The 19,486-nt window shown below is 43.5% G+C and overlaps 1 protein-coding gene across 1 annotated transcript; it reads right to left on the reverse strand.

The window, feature by feature from the left end:
- Window positions 1-16,607: 16,607 nt before the first annotated feature.
- Window positions 16,608-19,007, reverse strand: foxd2 (forkhead box D2). Its single transcript, XM_033620964.2, has one exon. The coding sequence runs from the start codon at window positions 18,525-18,527 to the stop codon at window positions 17,424-17,426; it is 1,104 nt and encodes a 367-aa protein (XP_033476855.2). The 5' UTR covers window positions 18,528-19,007; the 3' UTR covers window positions 16,608-17,423.
- Window positions 19,008-19,486: the final 479 nt, after the last annotated feature.

The following is a 19,486-nucleotide window of genomic DNA, read 5'->3' on the forward strand; positions in this document are numbered from 1 at the left end:
GTTTTAGAGGAGTGGAAACAATCCAGGGGGGCTCAAATGCGTGTGTGTTTGTGTGTGTCCCTCCCTAATGATTTATTGTGACAAATGATCAGCCGTAAACAAACAACAAGCAAGCCACCCGTCTGTCCACACAAACAAACAAACAAACAAACGGAGGAGACAGACAAACAGGCCAAGTGACGGCTCAGTTTATGGTGATCAATCACAGTTAGGCAGAGATCAGTGCAGGCTTGTTTCGTTGTGATCAGCGATGCATATCAGTGCTGCACGGACATCTGCACGTCCACCTTTGTTGACGAGCCTGTGAACGCGTGTTTTTGGCCGAACTTTGTGTGCGTGTATGTGCGGTTGCCAGTCTGCCCGTCATATGTGTGTATCTGAGCGAACAAGTGTGTGTGTGTGGGATGTAACCCAAGCCAGAGCGGCACAACACAGCAGCCTGTTCAAAGGCCGGTTTGTATTATTACAGCTTGTCCAGCTGCTCAGGACAGACAAACAAGACTTAGAGCTCTGAGCTACAAAACACAGACCTCCCACCCCATCGCAGAAACCCCTGTGGCCCAGCCCGGCCCAGCATCACGGCTCAGAAATGGACAAACAAACGCCTACAAATAGACAAACTGACGGGCATGAGGGGAAGTTTTGTCCAGAAACAGTGAAGGATGAATATAAATTTCACATCATCATCAAAAGGAGCGTGTTTCCTTGTTTTCTGTTCCTCCACTAACTGCCAAAAAATTGTCCATCTGGGATGTTTCTAACAAATTCTGCTCCCTATTGCACAATCCAAAGTCATAAATCATAGTTGTTTGTTTATATTTCTTTGTTTCCAAATAGATAATGCTCATATATTTAAAACAGATATGCTATACTTGTGTCAACATTTGTATAGTGAGTGGCAGTGGCCCCCGCCCTGCCCCATTCTCTCCCTATGAACAGTATGGAAAGTACCTATACATTTCTGCACCACACTGTAATGAGTAACGTTAGCTCCTGTCAAAATATTGAGTCTCCATCCCACATTTGCTTTTCAAATCTCACATACTACACTGAGCAATGATCCTAAAAACAAAATATTGCTTTATATACACAGCGATCTACTTAGAAAGCTGATGAAAATTAATGCCTGTATTTCCAGTGCAGACTTTTCGCCGGCAATATTTCTTCTCGGTGTGTACTCAGTGTGCACTCTGTTGCCCTCTGAACAGCTTTCTCCTCTGGAGATCTCCCCAAATGGATCTGATCGTGGTGATTAAGATCAGAGTAAGCTAACACTCTCGCTCCCTCACACCTCTCCTTCTCCCACCTCCTCTATATTCTCTCCTTTTTCACCTCAGCTTGTGCCATTCGTCCTCCCCTCCATCCTCCATCCTCCATCCTCGTCACTTGTGCTCCATCCTCCTCACTCCTCCATTCCTCATCCATCCCGCTCTCCTCCTCCTCCTCCTCCTCCTCCTCCTCCTCCTCCTCCTCCTCCTCCTCCTCCTTTCTCCCTGTGCTCCTGCTCCCTCTCTGAATCAGGGTCCCTGTGTGCCTGTATGTAACATCAGTAAAGCTGTCAGGCAGCCAGGCCAAGGTAAACAGCCCAGCGCTGGGTTCAGGGGTGATGGGGGCCGAGATGTTTTTCCTCAGGAACCCAGGGACCCCTGGAGGCTTCTGACTGGGGCCAGGGAGGGGCCGAGGGGGGAAGACGATCCCCTCAGTTGCCCCCCACAAGAACACAAACCGGCCGGCTTCTCTTTTTCTCTCTGTATCTCCATCTTCTCCCTTTTGTTTCCTCCCTCCTCATCACACTCTCTCTGTCAGTGTATACAGAGACCTTTAACAGCATCTCCTTGACACATTTACAGTCATCCATCAGCACTCACACACTCCTGCACTCACACTTTCTTGCATAAATCCTTCCTGTGCTGGCATAAAAGAGACGTGTGTGCCTTTAAATGTCCCATATATACAGCGTGCAGAATATCAGAGAGGTCTAAATCATAAATATCATTTTTATTTCCAAATGCATGCGTCTCATAGTGAAGTGACACTTTTAAAGGTAGACTTGGAAAGATATTTTGGCCTGATGTGCTTCTGGAGGATTTCAGCAAATCATTTATGTTGATTGAAGAGGAAAAGGAGAAGGAAGAGAGAGAGAAGAAGGAGGGATGTCTAGAGAGGACAACAAGAAGAAGACAAGAAGAGAGAGAAGGAGATTAAAGAAGAGAGATGGAGTCAGTGGGTGAATATGGTGAGGTAGAAAGAGATAGAGGAGAAGTGATATCCCTCACCCTGGCGTGACCCCTCTCAGCCCCAGTGAGCTGCTCCCTCTGAGGGAGGCAGACGGCCCGGAGAAGGAGAGCAGGACGGGATACATCCAGAGGTTGCAAATCAGAGGCAGCACTAAAAACACAGCAACTGGGAGCAAGAGACACAGAAAGAGGGGAGAGAGAGAGAGAGATGCCGGGAGTTGATGAAGAGCGGGAGAAGAGACTAAAAAAGGAGTTCTGAAAAAAGAGAGCGAAGAAGGATTTAATGGAGAAAGCAAGGAGGTCAGAGAAGAAATGGAGGAGGCAGAGGGAAAAATTGTTGAATGAAGACAGGAGCCGGTCAAGCCAAGAAAAGCATGTTGAATTGAATTAGGGGAGGGAGAGCCACCGAGCAAACCAACAGGAGAGGAAAGCAGGGGTGCAAGGAGGAAGAGGAGGACCATTACCCTTTGTACATCAGCCGTTACATCCCTTGGCAGCTGTCGGAGGGGGAAAAAAAGAGAGGAAACATCACAGAGTGGATGGAAGGATTAGGATAATTGGAGAGGAGTAAGAAAGGGAGAGCAGATTCAGCGGAAAGAGAGGTTAAGACCAGACTTTATTTGCAAATACTGTTTGTTTTAACCATCTTGGAGTAGCAGGTGGGTGGAGTTGGGGGATGGGGGGACCGAGTGGTTTTCGGGGGGTCCAAAGCTGGACAGAGTGCCTGGAACATGCCAGGGATTATAGATATTTATTGTGTCAGAAGTATTGTTGAGCTCTTGATGGAGTGCCCACATTCTGTAATGATGGGTGGCGTTCGTCATGTAATCAATGTCAGAAAGTCACTTAAGTGTTCTCTTTCTCTAACATAATAACTTACATGACATCATCACAGTTATGATGTTGCAGTCTAGATATTTTTCACTTGTCTGAATTATTTACCCTTGAGCTTTTTAAAACCATTTGGTCCAAGTCTGATTATAATCAATCCGAGACTTTTCCGAGGAAGACCAGATGGGAAGCAACAACTCCTCTGTCTGCACATGTTAAATGAGAGCTTGACTTTAAAGGACACTTTGAATTTTCCTGATAACGTGAAGAAAAGACGAGGGAGTGCCAAAGAGCCTCCATCCAAGAGTGCAGTAACTGTATCATTTTATCAATGTCCTGCAAACACTGATATTTAAAGATGTATTTCACTGCTGGAAAGATGTTCTTTTCATAAAACTAGTCTGTCTATGCAGTAGAAAGATGCAAATACTTTTGAAACTGGAGCTAAATGAAAAGACATAATGAATGTTACAGGCTGAAGTTGACACGGTGTCCCAGAACGTCAGTGGGGTGCCTTGCACGTCATATGTAGACGTGGAAAGTCCACAACCAAGCGGCAATATGCAGGCCGCCGTTAGGAAATACAGGCAGGGAGACAACATTTTCAAAGGGGAGGTCAATTAATCATCCACAAGTGCTTTGTATCTACTTGTACTTGTATCTCCTGTAAAGACCTTGTTTTCTTTTTTTTTTTAATTAATATGTTTTTTGGCCATTTTTGCCTTTAATCAATAGGACAGTTAAGCGTGAAAGGGGGAGAGAGAGAGGGAGTGACATGCAGCAAAGGGCCACAGGCTGGAGTTAAACCCGGGCCGCTGCGGCAGACTTGTATATGGGGTACCTGCTCTACCTCTAAGCCACCGACGCCCCAAAGACCTTGTTTTCTTATTTTGAAAGCAGAGGTAATCGGATAGTGTGTCCGGGGCTGAAAAAATGCCGTCCAATGAATGATTATAGAAAAGGTATTAAATCATATGATCAGATAAGGAGTGAACAAAAAAATCTTTTCATTTATTCATTCAATCTTGAGAGCTTCTTTAATTAAATATTGGTCAAACTGTGCGTACAACTGAAATAGTGTAAAAAGTGTATGGCTTTAAACTCTGTTTTCCAGTCATACCCAATTTTTGCAATTTCAAGACTGTTTATGGACCCAGTATGCAGAAATATTGAAATACACCATTTTGAAAAATGTTTCTTATTTCCTCACCAAAATTTAGCGTAACTTTGGAGCGTTATTTGGCCCCCTTTCCAACAAACAGCCCAAGAGGTTGGAGATGAGCAGGGAGATCTGGGCGCTGGTAAGATGGAGCAGAGTTTACCATAGTTCATTTTAGGGATGTCAACTGTTTACTGTTAACCATAGAGAATATTCTTATCCGCTTACTATAGGTTAATTTTGCTACTCTTCAGGTTACTGCACTGTGCACCACCCAGTTCTGGTGGATGTAGCTAGCATTTGTGGCACCGCTCATCAGGCTATTTCCGTTAGTAACACTGTCCCGACTCATCAGCATTGCTGTGAAACCATTGTGCCCAACTTCCAGTCTCCCACCAGGTCACCTTCTTGAGTAAATGTCTCAGTTTCGAGCCATAAAAGCTGTTTAGCATTGTTGACCATGTTATCACTGTTAGCTCTGTTGCCACCGTCAGCAGTGTCAGCACGGCTAGTGGTGCTAACACTGTAAACAATGCTGAAAGGGTTTTACAGCTTCAAAATAAGCCCCTTACTCACTAGGGCGACCTTAAGGGAGACCAGAGAGTGGGCACAATATTTCCCTAGGAACACGCGGAATGGCGTTAACAGCTGTAATTGGCAAATGAGCAGCGTAGCTAGCTAGTTAACGTTAGCTCTCTCCCAACCCAGAGTTGTGCACACTGCAGAGCAGCGAAGAAACCAGTGGAGACTGAAAGGTGTGCAGTGGGCATGTGTCCATATGTTAACGCAGCTGGTTGTCTGTCTGTCAGCAAAGCCAAAAGAAACTAAAATAAAAGGCAAAACATCAAAATTTTATTGCTTCTAAAGGAAAAGTACTTTTATTTATTTATTCTTTAAATCAACCAGATAGTTACAGGTTAATGGGAGTCAGCCTTTTAAAAGTCAAATTAACTGAAACTGACATCCTTAGTTCATTTACACATACTAGCCCCATGTTAGGATACATATCTGGTTGAAAATTGGCAAAACATTCTTTCATTTAAGTTCTTTAAAGATTAGAAAAACTGGTAGACATCTCAGTTTACAATTTCTGATACTTTGAGCATCAACAATCTTTCATGTCCTCACCATTAGATGCTCTGCAAAGCCTCACAAAAACTTTAATCTCCAATTTTATTTTGCCTTACATATTTACCTGCAGCTTGAGTTCTCTTCCTCCTTGCCCTCCTCTTTTCGTCTCCTCGTCTTCCCGTTCCGGTTTCCCAGCAGCCCTTTGTCATCCTGTTACTGCTCCTCATCAATTCCACACTGCCACAATGGTCTGTGACAGCAGCGCTGAGAGGCCTGTGACAGGCCTGCCACCCGGGCGGCCTGTCACTGCCAGCCAGCCCACAGTATGGGAGAAGACAAACAGACATGAACATGCACAACTTCCTTCCTTCCTCCCCCCCAAACCTGGTTGGCGCCTGACTGTGTGGCCCAGCCCTCCTTCTCTGAGGCACAGCCACTGCCTGCTTACCTGCCTGCTGGCCTGGATCATATCCTCCCAATCATACTGTACAATGTCAGCAGCATGGCTTCAGCTATGGAAATGACGGTCCACCACTTTGGTCCAGATTGAAATATCTCCTTAATGATTGAATGGATGGCCACAGAATTGTGTATATATATTCATAGTCCTCAGAGGATGAAGCCAGCTGACTTTGGTGATCCCCTGACTTTCCCTCTAGCGCCACCATGAGGTTGATATTTGTAGTTTTGAATAAAATTCTCAACAGCTATTGGATGGGTTGCCATGAAGCTTAGCACAGACATTTATGGCACCCTTAGGATCAACAGGAAATAACTTTGATCCCCATGATTTTTTTCGATAGGGCCATCATCTGGTAAAAAAAGAAAAGAATTAATGACCTACCCATTGGTCTCGGCCAGAGGCACCCCCAGAAATGTTCAATTGAGGTGGCCAGATGGGGCGACTGAAAATCTTTGGGTGGCACACCAAAAACAAGCCGTAACTGAATTTTAGAAATTCACTTATATAGGCTAGTCAATATAGACAGTTAAGGAATTGCATTGGATTGGATTTTACCGTTAATATTACTAATTATCTGATGCGCATAGTCTAATAGCACTAAAGTCCCGTTTCAATGTGTTATGGACACTATCTATATAGGCCTTTTCCTTGAAAGGACAAAGACACAGCTTTCATTTGAAGTAGTATATTGATTTCAAGGAACAAACCATTTACTAGGATCATGCCTAAAATTGAGGGGAGACTCATGGGCACCCATAGAACCCATGTTCATTCTATGGGTACCCATAGAACCCATATTCATTCAGATGTCTTGAGGTGAGAGTTCAAGAGACGCCTTTGAAAATGCCCATGCCAGTTGTTTCTTGCCGAAATTTAGCCTAACTTTGGAGCAATATTCAGCCCCTTTCCCGAACAGCTATGTCAACATGGTTGGTACCCATGGATGCTTAGGTTGTCTAGTTTCATCATATACTGAAACTTTGATGCTAGTTTAAAAAGTAATCACACTACAGCCTCTTAAAGATAGTAATATTGGCTTCCAGCAGCAACTGTATCAGGGTGGCCATGGCTCACCCTTTGGGGCACCACTGGCCTTAACTGTACCTTGTATTTATTGACAGACCTAAATGTTGGCATGGTAACATGCTAAATGAAGATGCCAAATATGGCAGCATTACCTCCTCAACATCAGCATTTTAGCTTGGTTATTGTGAGCATATTAGCATGCTCACGTTAGCACTAAGCTCACATGTCCACTGTGCCCAAGTGCAGCATGTCAGAGCCCATACCATGACTCTAGACTTTACTATAGTTATTGTATCATTGTATGTGGTGGTCCAGTTGTTTTGGGGATGTTGCCTTTCATAATATCTCAATGTTTCAACAAGCTATATCAGTGAGGTGACAGGTGCTTATTAAGGCTGTTTTCTCTTGTGGTGTCGAATGATGTCTTAACCTCCAGTAGCTTTGTTGAGGTTTTCTACTGTTGGTTAACCTTTAATTTTTAGTGAGGGGGTTTAACTATTTTGCCAAACCACAATTTAGCCATAAAGTTGCCATTGTAAACATTGCTTTAACCTTTGATCTGAGTTTATGATTTCTTTTTTAAGTTAAATTTTAGCATCAGAAAACAGCGGCATTGCAAAATACTGGTGTTTGTAAAAAGAAACTGTTTGTGTTGGCTGAATACAGTGTTCCTGTACTTGGTCTCCACTTAAAGTGCAATCATTTTGGTGCCTTCATTTAGTGGATTAAAGATTTACGGGACTGGGTCGGCAAATTAGGTCGAATTTATCAAAACAGATCAGAACAAAACTCTGTATATAGACTTCTGGGATCAAACATGAATGATTATAGATAATTTTCTTCCATTTGCTCGCTGGCAGGTAGAATGATCAAACACACCAATGCATAAACCAGAGAGCGCAGATTGGCGTTTTACAGCTGCAGATGGCCAATGAACAGGAAAAGTTTACACATGGCTGACAAGCTTGCTCATCGTCCATACACTGGTTCGGGCTTGTTGTGAGCTGTCGATCCTGCTGCTCAGTGTGCGAACACACCATTAGAGGGAGTGAGGAGCTAAAGAGCGACATCATCCAAAGCTAATGTCAAATGGTGTAATAAGTGTGAAACCTGTCACAAATACAATATTCGCACCACAATTATGTCTTGGTGGCACTCCCTGAAATACAGCATGTCTGTATAACTCTGCTTTTCCTCCCACTCTCTCTCACACACACACACACACACACACACACACACACACACACTCCCCCACTCTTGATCTGCTTAGATCTGCAACATCTAACTGCCACTTAACCTCACTTTCTCTACTTACCCATCTGCTCACCCCTTCAGCTTCCAATCCATCATCCAGCCGCGCCTCTAGCCCTTTGAAATGACTCTACTAGTCATGAACAACATTAACCCTCCCCCCCATCCAAATACACACACACATACACATACATACATGTGATCAGATGCCCCTTTACCTCTACTCAAAGTGCAATCTCAAACTACTTCACCCCCTGCATCAGCCTCTGGCTGTGGAGGCAGTTGTTTCTCTGCTCTGCTTTCCTTTTCTTTATGTGTGACATTTCTCCTCCACAAGGAGCCTCAGAGTGGCCTCATCATCTTTGGCCTTTTCATTCAGCTCGCCTTTGAACCCGGGCGCTCGGTGCACTCACATACAGACACAGATGTACTCACAGATGTAAAAATACACTCCATTTATGATACATCTGTACTAATTGGATGACAGCCACAAGAACACACACATGCAGTGAATGTTGCAGCTGTCTTTATCACAGTAGTAGATGTGGATTAAAAGCGCGAAAAGAGAATAAATATAAATAAAAATTACTGGTGCTTCGGAGACCCAGTTTGATATCAGGAATTGCTGCATGAGAGAGTCAACATGTGTGTGGCATTTGAAGAGCAGCTCTTTGTAGTGGGAATACACACAGGCTGCCATTCATAAGACTTTTATTATGTTTTGTCTACCTGCACGTCCGCACGGTCACACTTCACCACATAAAAGCTGAGCAAGTCGAACTTGAACTGATATGAGGAAAGTTTATGAATTTAAACCTCCTGACACACGTTAACTTTAGTACACCATGTGTGTGTATCTTCAATATGACTGTCGGCATGGGACCTCCCTGGGACTGCGCATAGGGTGCTCTGCATTGTCTTTTCTTGCAGATGGGGAGAATAAATGTCTCATCTGCACTAGCATCAGCTGTGAAAATACTTAATATAAGAATATTTCATGATAACACAGCGTGTTTTTGAACTCTCTTCATCCATCTCTGTCTTTTTTCCCTTGACTCTTCCTGTACACTGCCTCTCCAGTGAAGTGGCTGCTCGCAGGCTGTGATGCTGCTGACTCTTTAACTGCTGTTGTGGCTCCTCAGGGCTCTTATGTGCTGAAGAATCATATGGGCCTATATTGTGTGCAATTGTACAGGCACTTTTGGTCAATAACACGTGCAGGAAAAAGGCGGCCATCTTTGGAGACTGGAGATCTTTGTACTCCAGCACTAACCAAGTTTGAGCAAAATAACTATCATTATACGGTGTCAAGCCAAATAATTGCTTTTGTTTCATGCAGCACCTTATGTGGAAATTATGTCTGACAATTTCAGGATGGCGTTACATTCATTTAATGATCCAATGTTTGCTATTTTTGTTTTTTCATTTTTAAGCATACTGAATAAGGGCCGTATAAATTGTGAATGATTAAATCTTTTGAAACATGCACTCACTCTTTATGGAAAATCACTTTTCTGCAGGCACCAAAGTGACGCTACTGCTCACTAATCTTTCTGAAAATGTTTATGAAGACACAAAGTTGCAGTGTGATTCGTGCCATCACTTGACAGAAGGTCCTGGACCTACATACTTTCCTTTGTGTACACATGTGCTCTCCTCTGTACGCACAGTGCACATGCCCCTGCAGAGCTGCCTGTGTTGCAGTCTTGTCCATGTCTGCGTCTCAGATCAACGTTGGTGGCGGAGTGTGAGCTGCCCAGAGGAGGAGAAAGTGAGGTGTTGGGGGGTTGGAGGAGTTAGGGTGGGAGGTGGGAGGGGGGACCCTGCTAGAGGAGAGATGGTAAAGATAGAAATGGACGGCACGGACACAATGTCTAATGGCAGTTCCAGCTGAGAAAACAAAAATACCCGAGGAACACTAAAACCTGAGGGGTGAAAAATATGTGGGTCTGGCGAGAGGTCAGATTCCCCACCGTATCTAATTCAATTTTACAAACTGTAAGAAAACACGCTGCTGCTCTCCAGGCACTGGGGACATGCGCTGCAAATATGTCCGTTTTTACACTTCATAATGAAACTTTTTTTTTCCCCCGCCTTTGAATTAATGAAAAAGTCAGTGAGATAAGGTCACGTTTTCCCCAATGAAGTTGTGCTTATTTGGCAACAAGGAATATTTTGAAATAAAAGAGATAAGGAAAGATTGGTAGCGTAGAAATATCTCAAAAACCCAGTGCAATATCATTTTGTTTTTGATGACAATAAATAGCAGCTTAGGACTCACGCAGAGGAGTGTTTATAAGATGATGAGCTACTATTATTTCAGCCCACAGGTTAGTTTTTGCAGCTTTTATCATAATTGCACATCAAGCAGAATAACAAGAACAACTGTGGAAGCTAGATAGCTGATTATATCAAAAATAATGTTGCTGCAATTGGCTAAGATATTATTTATTTTTTACAAAAAGTAATTTTTGCTTTGCATCAGGTGCTTTATTTAAAAGCAGCTAATCCAAAATGAGAGTAAACTTTGTTGTATTATCCACCCTGGTTTTAATGGTTGGCTAGTGGGACACAGTATCTTGCACGCTGAATGTAGCCCTGTCTCAAAAAGGGACACAACCGGCTGCAGAGAGCCGCTTGCAGTCTTGCTGGTGGTCTGCTCCGGCCTGGTAAAGACATTAGTGAAGCATTCTGGGAGAACGGGGGAGTCCCATAGACAGCGCTCACTTCTCTAAATAAACATTAGTCTTAAAAAGTTTGGCCCCGCGACCTCAGCGTGATCGCATTTCACTCTGGATGGTAAACTTCAATTTTATCGCGAGGTTTCCCCCCCTATACTTTTGGAAAACACACTTTCACGCCGAAAAGGATTAGATAAACAAAGTTTCATTTTCACCTGGAGGCTGCAGCGTCCTTGGTATTTCTTATATCACACCCTGAGCTGACTTTTGTTTAACTTCACTGATTTACCTCCACGTTTGAAGTATAATCATTACACTCTTAAAAACCATTAGGCAGACAGTAGTGCATATGAGAGGTATAGGAAAGCAGACAAATTGAAATTACGCATGGCACTATAAAGGCTATGTGCAACATTTGTCCTAATTGGCCTTTTGATTCGACTAATTAAGCAAATGTCTTAATTATGAAAAAAAAAAAAAGATTATGTCGAATGTTTTAAATTTAAAATTAGCAGACACAGAAAGCGAAAAGCAATATTTTTGTCCATCCATAACGGCATATTAATACCTTTTTGACCTATGGGGAGAAAATTAAACAATTTCTCTGCGCAACGCATAAAAGAAACCGACCAGGGAAAAACGTTTAAACCCTAAATCAATAATCATGGGGTGTAATAACTGGGTCGGCCCGCTGCCATTAGCCGCAGTGGATCCCTAGCTGTGAGTGTAATGCGTTGGCATCAAAGGTCAAATGGAAGAAGTCAGTAAAAGCGCCCGCATGACACCAATGATTGTGTGTGAGACACGACCAGCAGCAGCAGCAGCTGCGCCTCTCTATCAAAGCGATACAGAGGGAAGTGCTGCACACTCGCCTTGCCTTCAGTGCGTCTTCCTGAAGCCAAACCGAGGACGGGAGCTGATGGAGGGGACCGGTGTTGCCCAATGTGAGGTCCGAGGACCAGCAGGGAACGGTTAAAAGCACTGAGTAGGTCCCCATTGAGAAACAAAATAGTTGAATGTAATTAAATAATAGTGGAGTTCTTTGGATGACATGGTTTCAGTGTTGATTTTACCTCACACCAGTGTTGGAATTAAAGGAGCCAGATGAGACCACCTGAGTTCCCTGCACTGTAGTTCAAGTGCTGGGGTCACAAAACAGATCATTAACTGATCATTTGAGCAAAATTTAATGGAGATCATCATCAAAATGTAATCAAACTCCTATAGGCGAATATATCAAGTATTTAGTTAACCCCAAAACTGAAAATGATGCCATTTCTGCAGGTGAGAAAGATACACCTGGGAGGCAAAAAATATATATGTATAGGGTCTGTTTTATTCTGCAAGGCTTTAAATTGTTAACCACTGCTGCAGTTGTCACATTGTTCAGCTTCATTTGTCAGGTTTAAATGTGCGCACTCCTGCCCGATCTGTGCATATCGTTCCGGTTAATGGATCAAGCCGCACCTCGTGTGTTTTATGTGCGCTTTTGTAGCCTATCGGGCCTTTTGTTTGATCATTGCGCCTGCGCGTAATTTGCTGTCAGACCAGGTGGCTGATCTAATTTATCTTAATCATTAAGTGCAACTTGTGTGGACACTCAGAGATGGATAAAGTGCATGTGAATGTTTGCATTGTCATGTAAAGCAGATGCATGTAGCAGATAAGTGTTTAGGGAAAGCAGGAAGAGTTCTTTATATTCTCTTAATTTGACCCCTGCTCGAACTCTATCAAAAGTTTCATAATCCATTCATCTAAAATGTTTTAGGTGCACAAACCTGATCCAAAAACTTAAAGCAACAAACACAGCTTCTAGTCAGAGGCTGCAGACTTTACAGTAAACACACGTCCTCACTCTTCTAAAACAAGCCTGAATGACGGGTATCACCTGCTATCATGTTCTGGTGATCTTTGCAGGCTAATATCTGCAGTCATTAATACCCCTGCCCCGACACTGTGTCTGTGGCTGTGTGTTTATGTGTGTGTATCCGTGCACGCGCGCGCCCTCCTCTCTTTCCCCCCCTTGCTGCAGCAGGTGTTCGTTTAGTGTGTCAGAGTCGGCGGGGCGAAGATCTTCCAAAGTTAATATTGTGTTTCCAGAGATGATGGGGAGTTCACTGTCCTCGCTTTATTTACACATTCTAAATTAATTAAGCGAAGGATTCCTCTGTCTGTTGCAAAAACACGGAGGCTGGAGGGGAGACTGGGAGCAGCGAGGGGAGGCTGTGATTTATAGCGGCGGTGCAGCGAAGAGCCGCGGCTCGCCTCTCCTCCAGGCCGGGGAGCCGCGGACCGGGCCAACATTCCTCTGTGGGGGCGAGGAGGCTCGTCTGCCGCGCGCGCGCGCGCGCACACACACACACATAAGGAGGAAGAAGAGAGAGGGAGATGGGGGAGGTATAAGGGATAAGATATAGCCTATTTGTTTCAGGGGAGAGAAGTAGCTTATAGGCTCTAAGGCTGCTGCTTTATGAGGGACGTGTGTGTGTGTGTGTGTGTGTGTGTGTGTGTGGTTTCCAATATGTCTCAAAAAGTAAAATGTGAGTGGTTTGTTTTCATTATTAGTTACACTCCCTATAATAAAGCTGCAGCTGCAGCAGTTTCCAACTGAACACAGATCTGCGGCCTGCATGGTGTGCCTCTTCTGCGGCCTTTATATTAAGGCACAAAGTTTAGGCGACTCTTGTTTAAGGTCCACACGAAACTAGTCAAATTTTAAATATCTAAAACCTGATTTTGTCCCCTGAAGTCATCACCAGTAAATATACAGGCAAGGATGTTGTGGATGTTGTTGTTTAAGGATCAAACACTTCATATTCTGCATTCTGGCCAATTTTAATGCACCGAATTGTCTTTTAATTTGTTGTGTACGTGTATTTAATTTATTTAAAATAAAAACAGGATGCACATACTCTAAATTGTGAGAGGCACATGCCCCCTTGTTCCCCATTCCCTCAATTTCTAGGACCACAGGTCTTTTCTTAGTACCACATGCAATTTCCGAGTGTCTTATTTTACATTTACTTGTGCATAATCAATTACTCCAATAAAAAGGCAGATTTAATTATTTGGGGGGGGGTACAGTTTATGTCAGAGGGGATTTAAACTCCAAAAGATCATCACTAGGTCTGTATCCTATATACCCACAAAATCAATGGTGCAGCCATTTACTCCCACAAACAATTAGGCTATAAATTAAATTAATGCATGGGCCAATTTGTCTTTAAGGGGCACCTATGGGACTAAACTTCATCAGTAGCTCCATTGATAGAGGACCTATTCTAGTATTATAATATTATCTGTCTCATTATTATATATTGTTAGTTCTGTGTTCCCTTAGAGAAGAATGGCTTTCAACAGTTTAAATTGATGAGCGTGACCTTGAGGATAGTAGCCTGACATCTCTATTACGCGCTCACACACACACACACACACGCACACGCACACGCACACGCACATACATACGATTTCCTCGTGGCGTCAGCACAGCCTGTCCTCGTGTCCTTCAAGACGCAACAATATGCATCGATCCGGGGACGCAGCATTATTGGCAAGGCAGAGAGAGAATTAAGCACAACGATTTCATTTAATCCCCTGCTGTCACGCGCTGCTCAACACCAAACTCTTGTGATAATTTGATGATGATGATAATGACATTAATAATAATAATAATAATAATAATATAATCGTTTTATGTCATTCCCAGGACTTCCCCCGCGAATCAGCAAAAAGGAGAAAATATTTAGAAGCGCAGATAAATCTAAATTTCTGTTGACATCTGCGTCTATAAATAAATTAGAGCGGCACAAAATGCGGCTTGAAGTGTGCTTACGCCCAAACAGGGCATATGGGAGCGGTTAGACATGAGATGGGAATTGCCTTGAAATGTATAAATGTGTTTTTGGTGACTGTTGAGTCATTTGGCTGTCACTTCACATATCACTCACCACTTATTTCGTTTGAGGAAAACGTCACCAAAAATGACGGATGTCGTCGTGGTGCCTAAATAAAGACACGCACAAATCTGTGGGTGGTCCTGAAGTGACAACCCGCACGGAAACCGGTATTGACGTGTCAATGTAGGTCCATTAGGACACATATAAAAAAAATGAAAAGGCGTTTTTAAAGATGCTCCCCCGGATGTTTAATGTGTTCAGTGTTTGTGGTGGTTGAAGGAAGAAGGAAGGAAGAGCAAGCTCCAGGTCTATTCTGGTCACAAGCCTGTAATCTTCCAGTGGAGATGGACAGTGTTGGTGCGCACTCGAGCTGAAAATCTGTAGAAATGGGTTCAGTCTTAAATCGTCCATTTTCAAAGCCGGTGCCTTTGGCTGAACCTCATATGGTAGATCCAGTGTGTGCATCTGTGTGTGTGTGCGTGCTTTGTGTCCCGTGAGTTTTATTGGCTTAGTTTTCGTTCCTGCCGTTATTTAAATGGTTTTTTAACCACCTCTGCAGACGCTTCATGTGGATTTTAATGGACTGATGCGGTGCGTAATAACTCCTTGTCAGAGCGAGTGCGCGCAGAAAACTTCAATAGCCTGCTAATGTTTTTTTCCACCTCATTTACTCTGCAAATTATATAGATGCAGGATATCAATTAACATCACGGATACTGCGGGAGAAGCTCTAATCAAAATGATCCCCCCCAAAAAAACCCTTCTGCGATATTTATCAATTGTCCAATTTGCACCAACAGGGAGAGGGAACGGAAAAGAAAGGAAATAAAGGCTGCGTCTGGATAAAGAAAGTAGTGTTGGTTTTCGTTTCAAAGACCTTCAGTGAGCTGTGCTGAGGGAAAACAGAGGAGTCAGCCCTCCCACCCTTCATCCTTAATAATCATCTGTCAAAACACCCACAAACTAATTTAACCATTTGCACACAGATCTGGTAAATAAAAGAGGCTTTACACCCCCTTCTGTCTGGAAACATGTGCTCCAACAACTCTGAAAAAGACCAATAGGCCTGTTTTCTGTAGCCGGACGAGTCCCACTGCTTCTTTTATATGTATCCCGAGACAACACAGACGACATGAAAGCGGAGCAAACCGAGGGCCTTTAGAGAAGATTGCTTTTCAGGGGTTCTAAATGTGTGTGGCTGGTCTCACAGGGGACCGCTCGCTGCGCGCACATTCACTCCCCTGGGCCAGGGGTCCACACTGACAACATCAACAAACGGCCAAAAAGCCGCATTATGGTGGATTAGGAGCCTAATGAAAAATGCTGCTACAAATTAGCAACGAAAGCCCAAAAGACCGTGGGTATATCCTTGTTCACTTTCAATTACAGACCGCCGAGGCCCTGCTAACGTCCCCCATTCATTTGGGGCCTTTGTAACTTGCTAGAAAATGGTCCTTTACAAGCGAGCAAGAGCCACACAAGAGGTATACTTGCCCACTGTTGCGTGATATTCATGACTGCTATGTACATGGAGTCGTGTTTGAAATATTTCAACTGAATGTTGTGCGTTTTTACGCACCAAAAGGAGTCTGAATTAAGTGCATTACTAAGAGACTCCTCTATTTAGGCTTGTTGTAAATGGTCAGTGTTCACGCATGGGTTTAATATACTAAAATGATGTTGCATGATTAGAGCAAGAATAAATATTAAAATTTGACCATAATGTGCAAAAATGTATGAAAATAGAATATTAAAATCACCTTTCACTGAGGGGAAACATAAAAATAATGCAAGGAAACCAACAAAGCACCTTTTTTTTTATAAATAAGAAGAAAGAAAACTTTGGACTTTCATTTGTAAGTTTTTAAATATTTGCAAAAACAGCATATGTATATTTAATTTAATGCAACTGATGTGCTGCTGTTTAGTTTACAGGCCCTTCTCTGGTGAACTCTGACGCATCAACTTTCCATGCAATAAAAAAAATAACGATTTTGTTTTTCTTTTCAAATTCACAAACATTTATTATTCTTGTCATTACAACAAAAAAATGACCTATGAACATTTAGGTGTCTCTCTATCGGCAACACATGACATACTGTATGTTTCACAGATTAACTTGTGAAATAGATAGGAACGAACAACAATTAAAAAGGTTGAGAGAGGTAATCCGCTCTTTTATACCAAAAAAAACACATATCCTACGTGTCCACCGACGACATGAAATGATATTGTCACAAATTCACCATGTAGAGGAGAGTGAGGGGAGGAAAGGAGTGATAGTGGGAAATGGTTAATTTTTTTGTTGTCAGAAACCCCCCCTTTTGTCTCCATGTGCTTTCTAAGTAAAACCTGAGTTTGCCGTCTCTGTCAGCCTATATGTCAACAACAACAGTGCCATTTTCTCACGACGCACAGAATAAAAACAATATAAATCATAATAAAATTCTCAATTATATTTAAAAAATCATCCCCGTAGCCATGGGTGACACCTTTAACTTATGTTAAAATAACAGGATCGTTTTCTCCACACTGACAAATGGAGGCCTCATGCCAGACTGCAGGCCAGCACTGTTTTTTAAAAAGATCCCTCTCCGAGTTTCTCTTGCTTCTGTCTCTCAATATTATACATATATTTACAAACCATAAATAAACATTTCTCTCCTCTTACATTGTTAGGAAATGGGGAGAGCAGAAACACTCTTATTTCATCAAGAATGTACAGCCTACCTTCACATAGGACGACGCCACAATTGGCTTTAATAAAAGATTTTTCAGTCTTGTCATCATTATTATTATTATTATTATTTAGAAAGGACAAGTGTTCATATTCGGGGTTTTGCTGGAGAAAGTCTGACCATGTGGCCCGGGTTGTAATATGCTGTCCTGTGTGAGGCTCAAGTGATTGGAGGCAGAGGCCAGTGCTGGGGTCAATATGGCCAGGATCTGCGCCTGGCTGCCCGGCTGCGCGCTGTAGGAAGAGGCGGTGGAGTTGGCCGCGCCGATTATATTGTCAATGGAGAATGAAGGCCGATTCGGGGCGCTGGAGTCCGTCTTGAGAGGCGGCAGAGACGGGCTTAACTGAGGGTAGAAGGGCTTTCTTAAATCGGCCCCTAAAAGGGAGGGAAGGGGATGCGGCGCAGGGAATATGGAGGCTGATGAGGGCAAGGTGCAGGGGGCGTTAGGGAATGGGAATGAACCACCTGTGTGGTGTGGGTGATACGGGCTGTGGGCTGCGTGGAAGTTTTGCAGCTGAAGTCCATAGTTGTATCCATACGGGCCGTATCCAAACCCGGGTAGAAAGCCACCAGACTCCCTGAGGATTTCGTTAGTTTGATGCCTCTTGAAGCGCTTCCTCCTGCGCAAGAAGCTCCCGTTGTCGAACATGTCTGCGGAATCCGGGTCGAGGGTCCAGTAGTTGCCCTTTCCGGGGTTGCCGGGCTCTCGTGGGATTTTCACGAAGCAGTCGTTTAAGGAAAGGTTGTGGCGGATAGAGTTCTGCCACGCCGGGAATTTCTCCCGGTAGTAAGGGAATCTGTTGCTGATGAACTCGCAGATCTCGCTGAGAGTGAGACGCTTCTTTGGGCTCTGCAGGATGGACATGGTGATCAGAGCGATGTAAGAGTACGGGGGCTTCACAAGTGCACTTTTTCTGGATTTCTCCCCGATCACGGTCCCGACCTCTGCGCTGGACCCCATCTGGTCTGACGGGCAGTCGGAGCTGCTGAGCCCGGGAGAGGAAACTCTCTCGGCCGCGTTCTGGGAGTAATTATCGTCCGAGTCATTGTCCAAGTTGAACTCGTGGTGAATGTACTTTCCGTCCTTTCCAACGGATATGTCACCCCCAACCACATCGATGTCCACATCTTCGGACAATGCAGAGCTGTCGGACATATCCGTCCCTAAAGTCATCCTCGGAGACGCCGCTTCTCTTCCCCCTCTCTCCCAGATTTCCTCCTCCTCTGGTCCGGTGAGGCGACTGAGCGAGAGCGCGCACACACTCTCCCTTTCCCCCTTACAACCACACCAGACTTTTTCTGCAGCTTTATCTCCAACTACTGAACTCACACATGGCTAGAATCTATTGAAAAGATAAATAACTCTTTGACCTGTGGATTTGGCGACTCCGGGTCGTCCGAGGCTGGTCAAGCAGGGCCGCGCGAGGTTCTTCTCATCGAGCAGAAAACTTCTGGTTTTCAGGCGTAAAAAAGAAACGGTCAAAGATCATCGAGCTTGCACCAGTCTGGATTTGTGTCTTCTTCAGATGCGATTGTTCCCGCCTGTGATCAGTTTAGGCTGTAGCTCATTTAAAAAAAGCTACTTTTGGATATCCAAGTGTCTTTCCAAAATGTCTTTTACGCACGGGGTTGGGTAGGTATCCAGCCAGACTATCACACTATCCTCCTTAGCTCTCAAAAGGTATTTATAGGAGCACGCTGGTCACGTGGTCTTTGAGTCACTGTTACCAGGAACTGGACGAAATTGACCTGTAAAAAGTGATATTTGGATCTGATCTTAAATCTTAAAAATAATTCGTTAAAGAAAAATAACTTAATAAAAAAACAACGACAACATGTAATATAAAGTGGATAATATCAGGTGTTCCGGTGCGTATGAACTTGATATTTTAAACACTTAATTTGCTTATTATAGACAGAGATCTCTCTTATTATGTGCTTTAACAATCCATTAAAAAATAAAATTATGGATTTAAAAAAATGCGTTTTAAACAAATTAGTCTCACTGACAACCAAACGGTGCAATTTGGCATTTAATCTTTGAAAAAGCGATTTAATTTGTGAACATGAGGTTGCGTGACTCAATTAAATGTCTTTTTTTCCCTTTTTCCAGTGTGAGGTGCGTGGAGTGCA

This window comes from Epinephelus lanceolatus, chromosome 6 (genome assembly GCF_041903045.1).
Source record: "Epinephelus lanceolatus isolate andai-2023 chromosome 6, ASM4190304v1, whole genome shotgun sequence".
NCBI classification, from domain to species: Eukaryota; Metazoa; Chordata; class Actinopteri; order Perciformes; family Serranidae; genus Epinephelus; species Epinephelus lanceolatus.

What these genes read in the sequence shown, in the direction of transcription:
- foxd2 (XM_033620964.2), bottom strand. Translation starts at nt 18,527, where the DNA reads ATGACTTTAGGGACGGATATGTCCGACAGCTCTGCATTGTCCGAAGAT.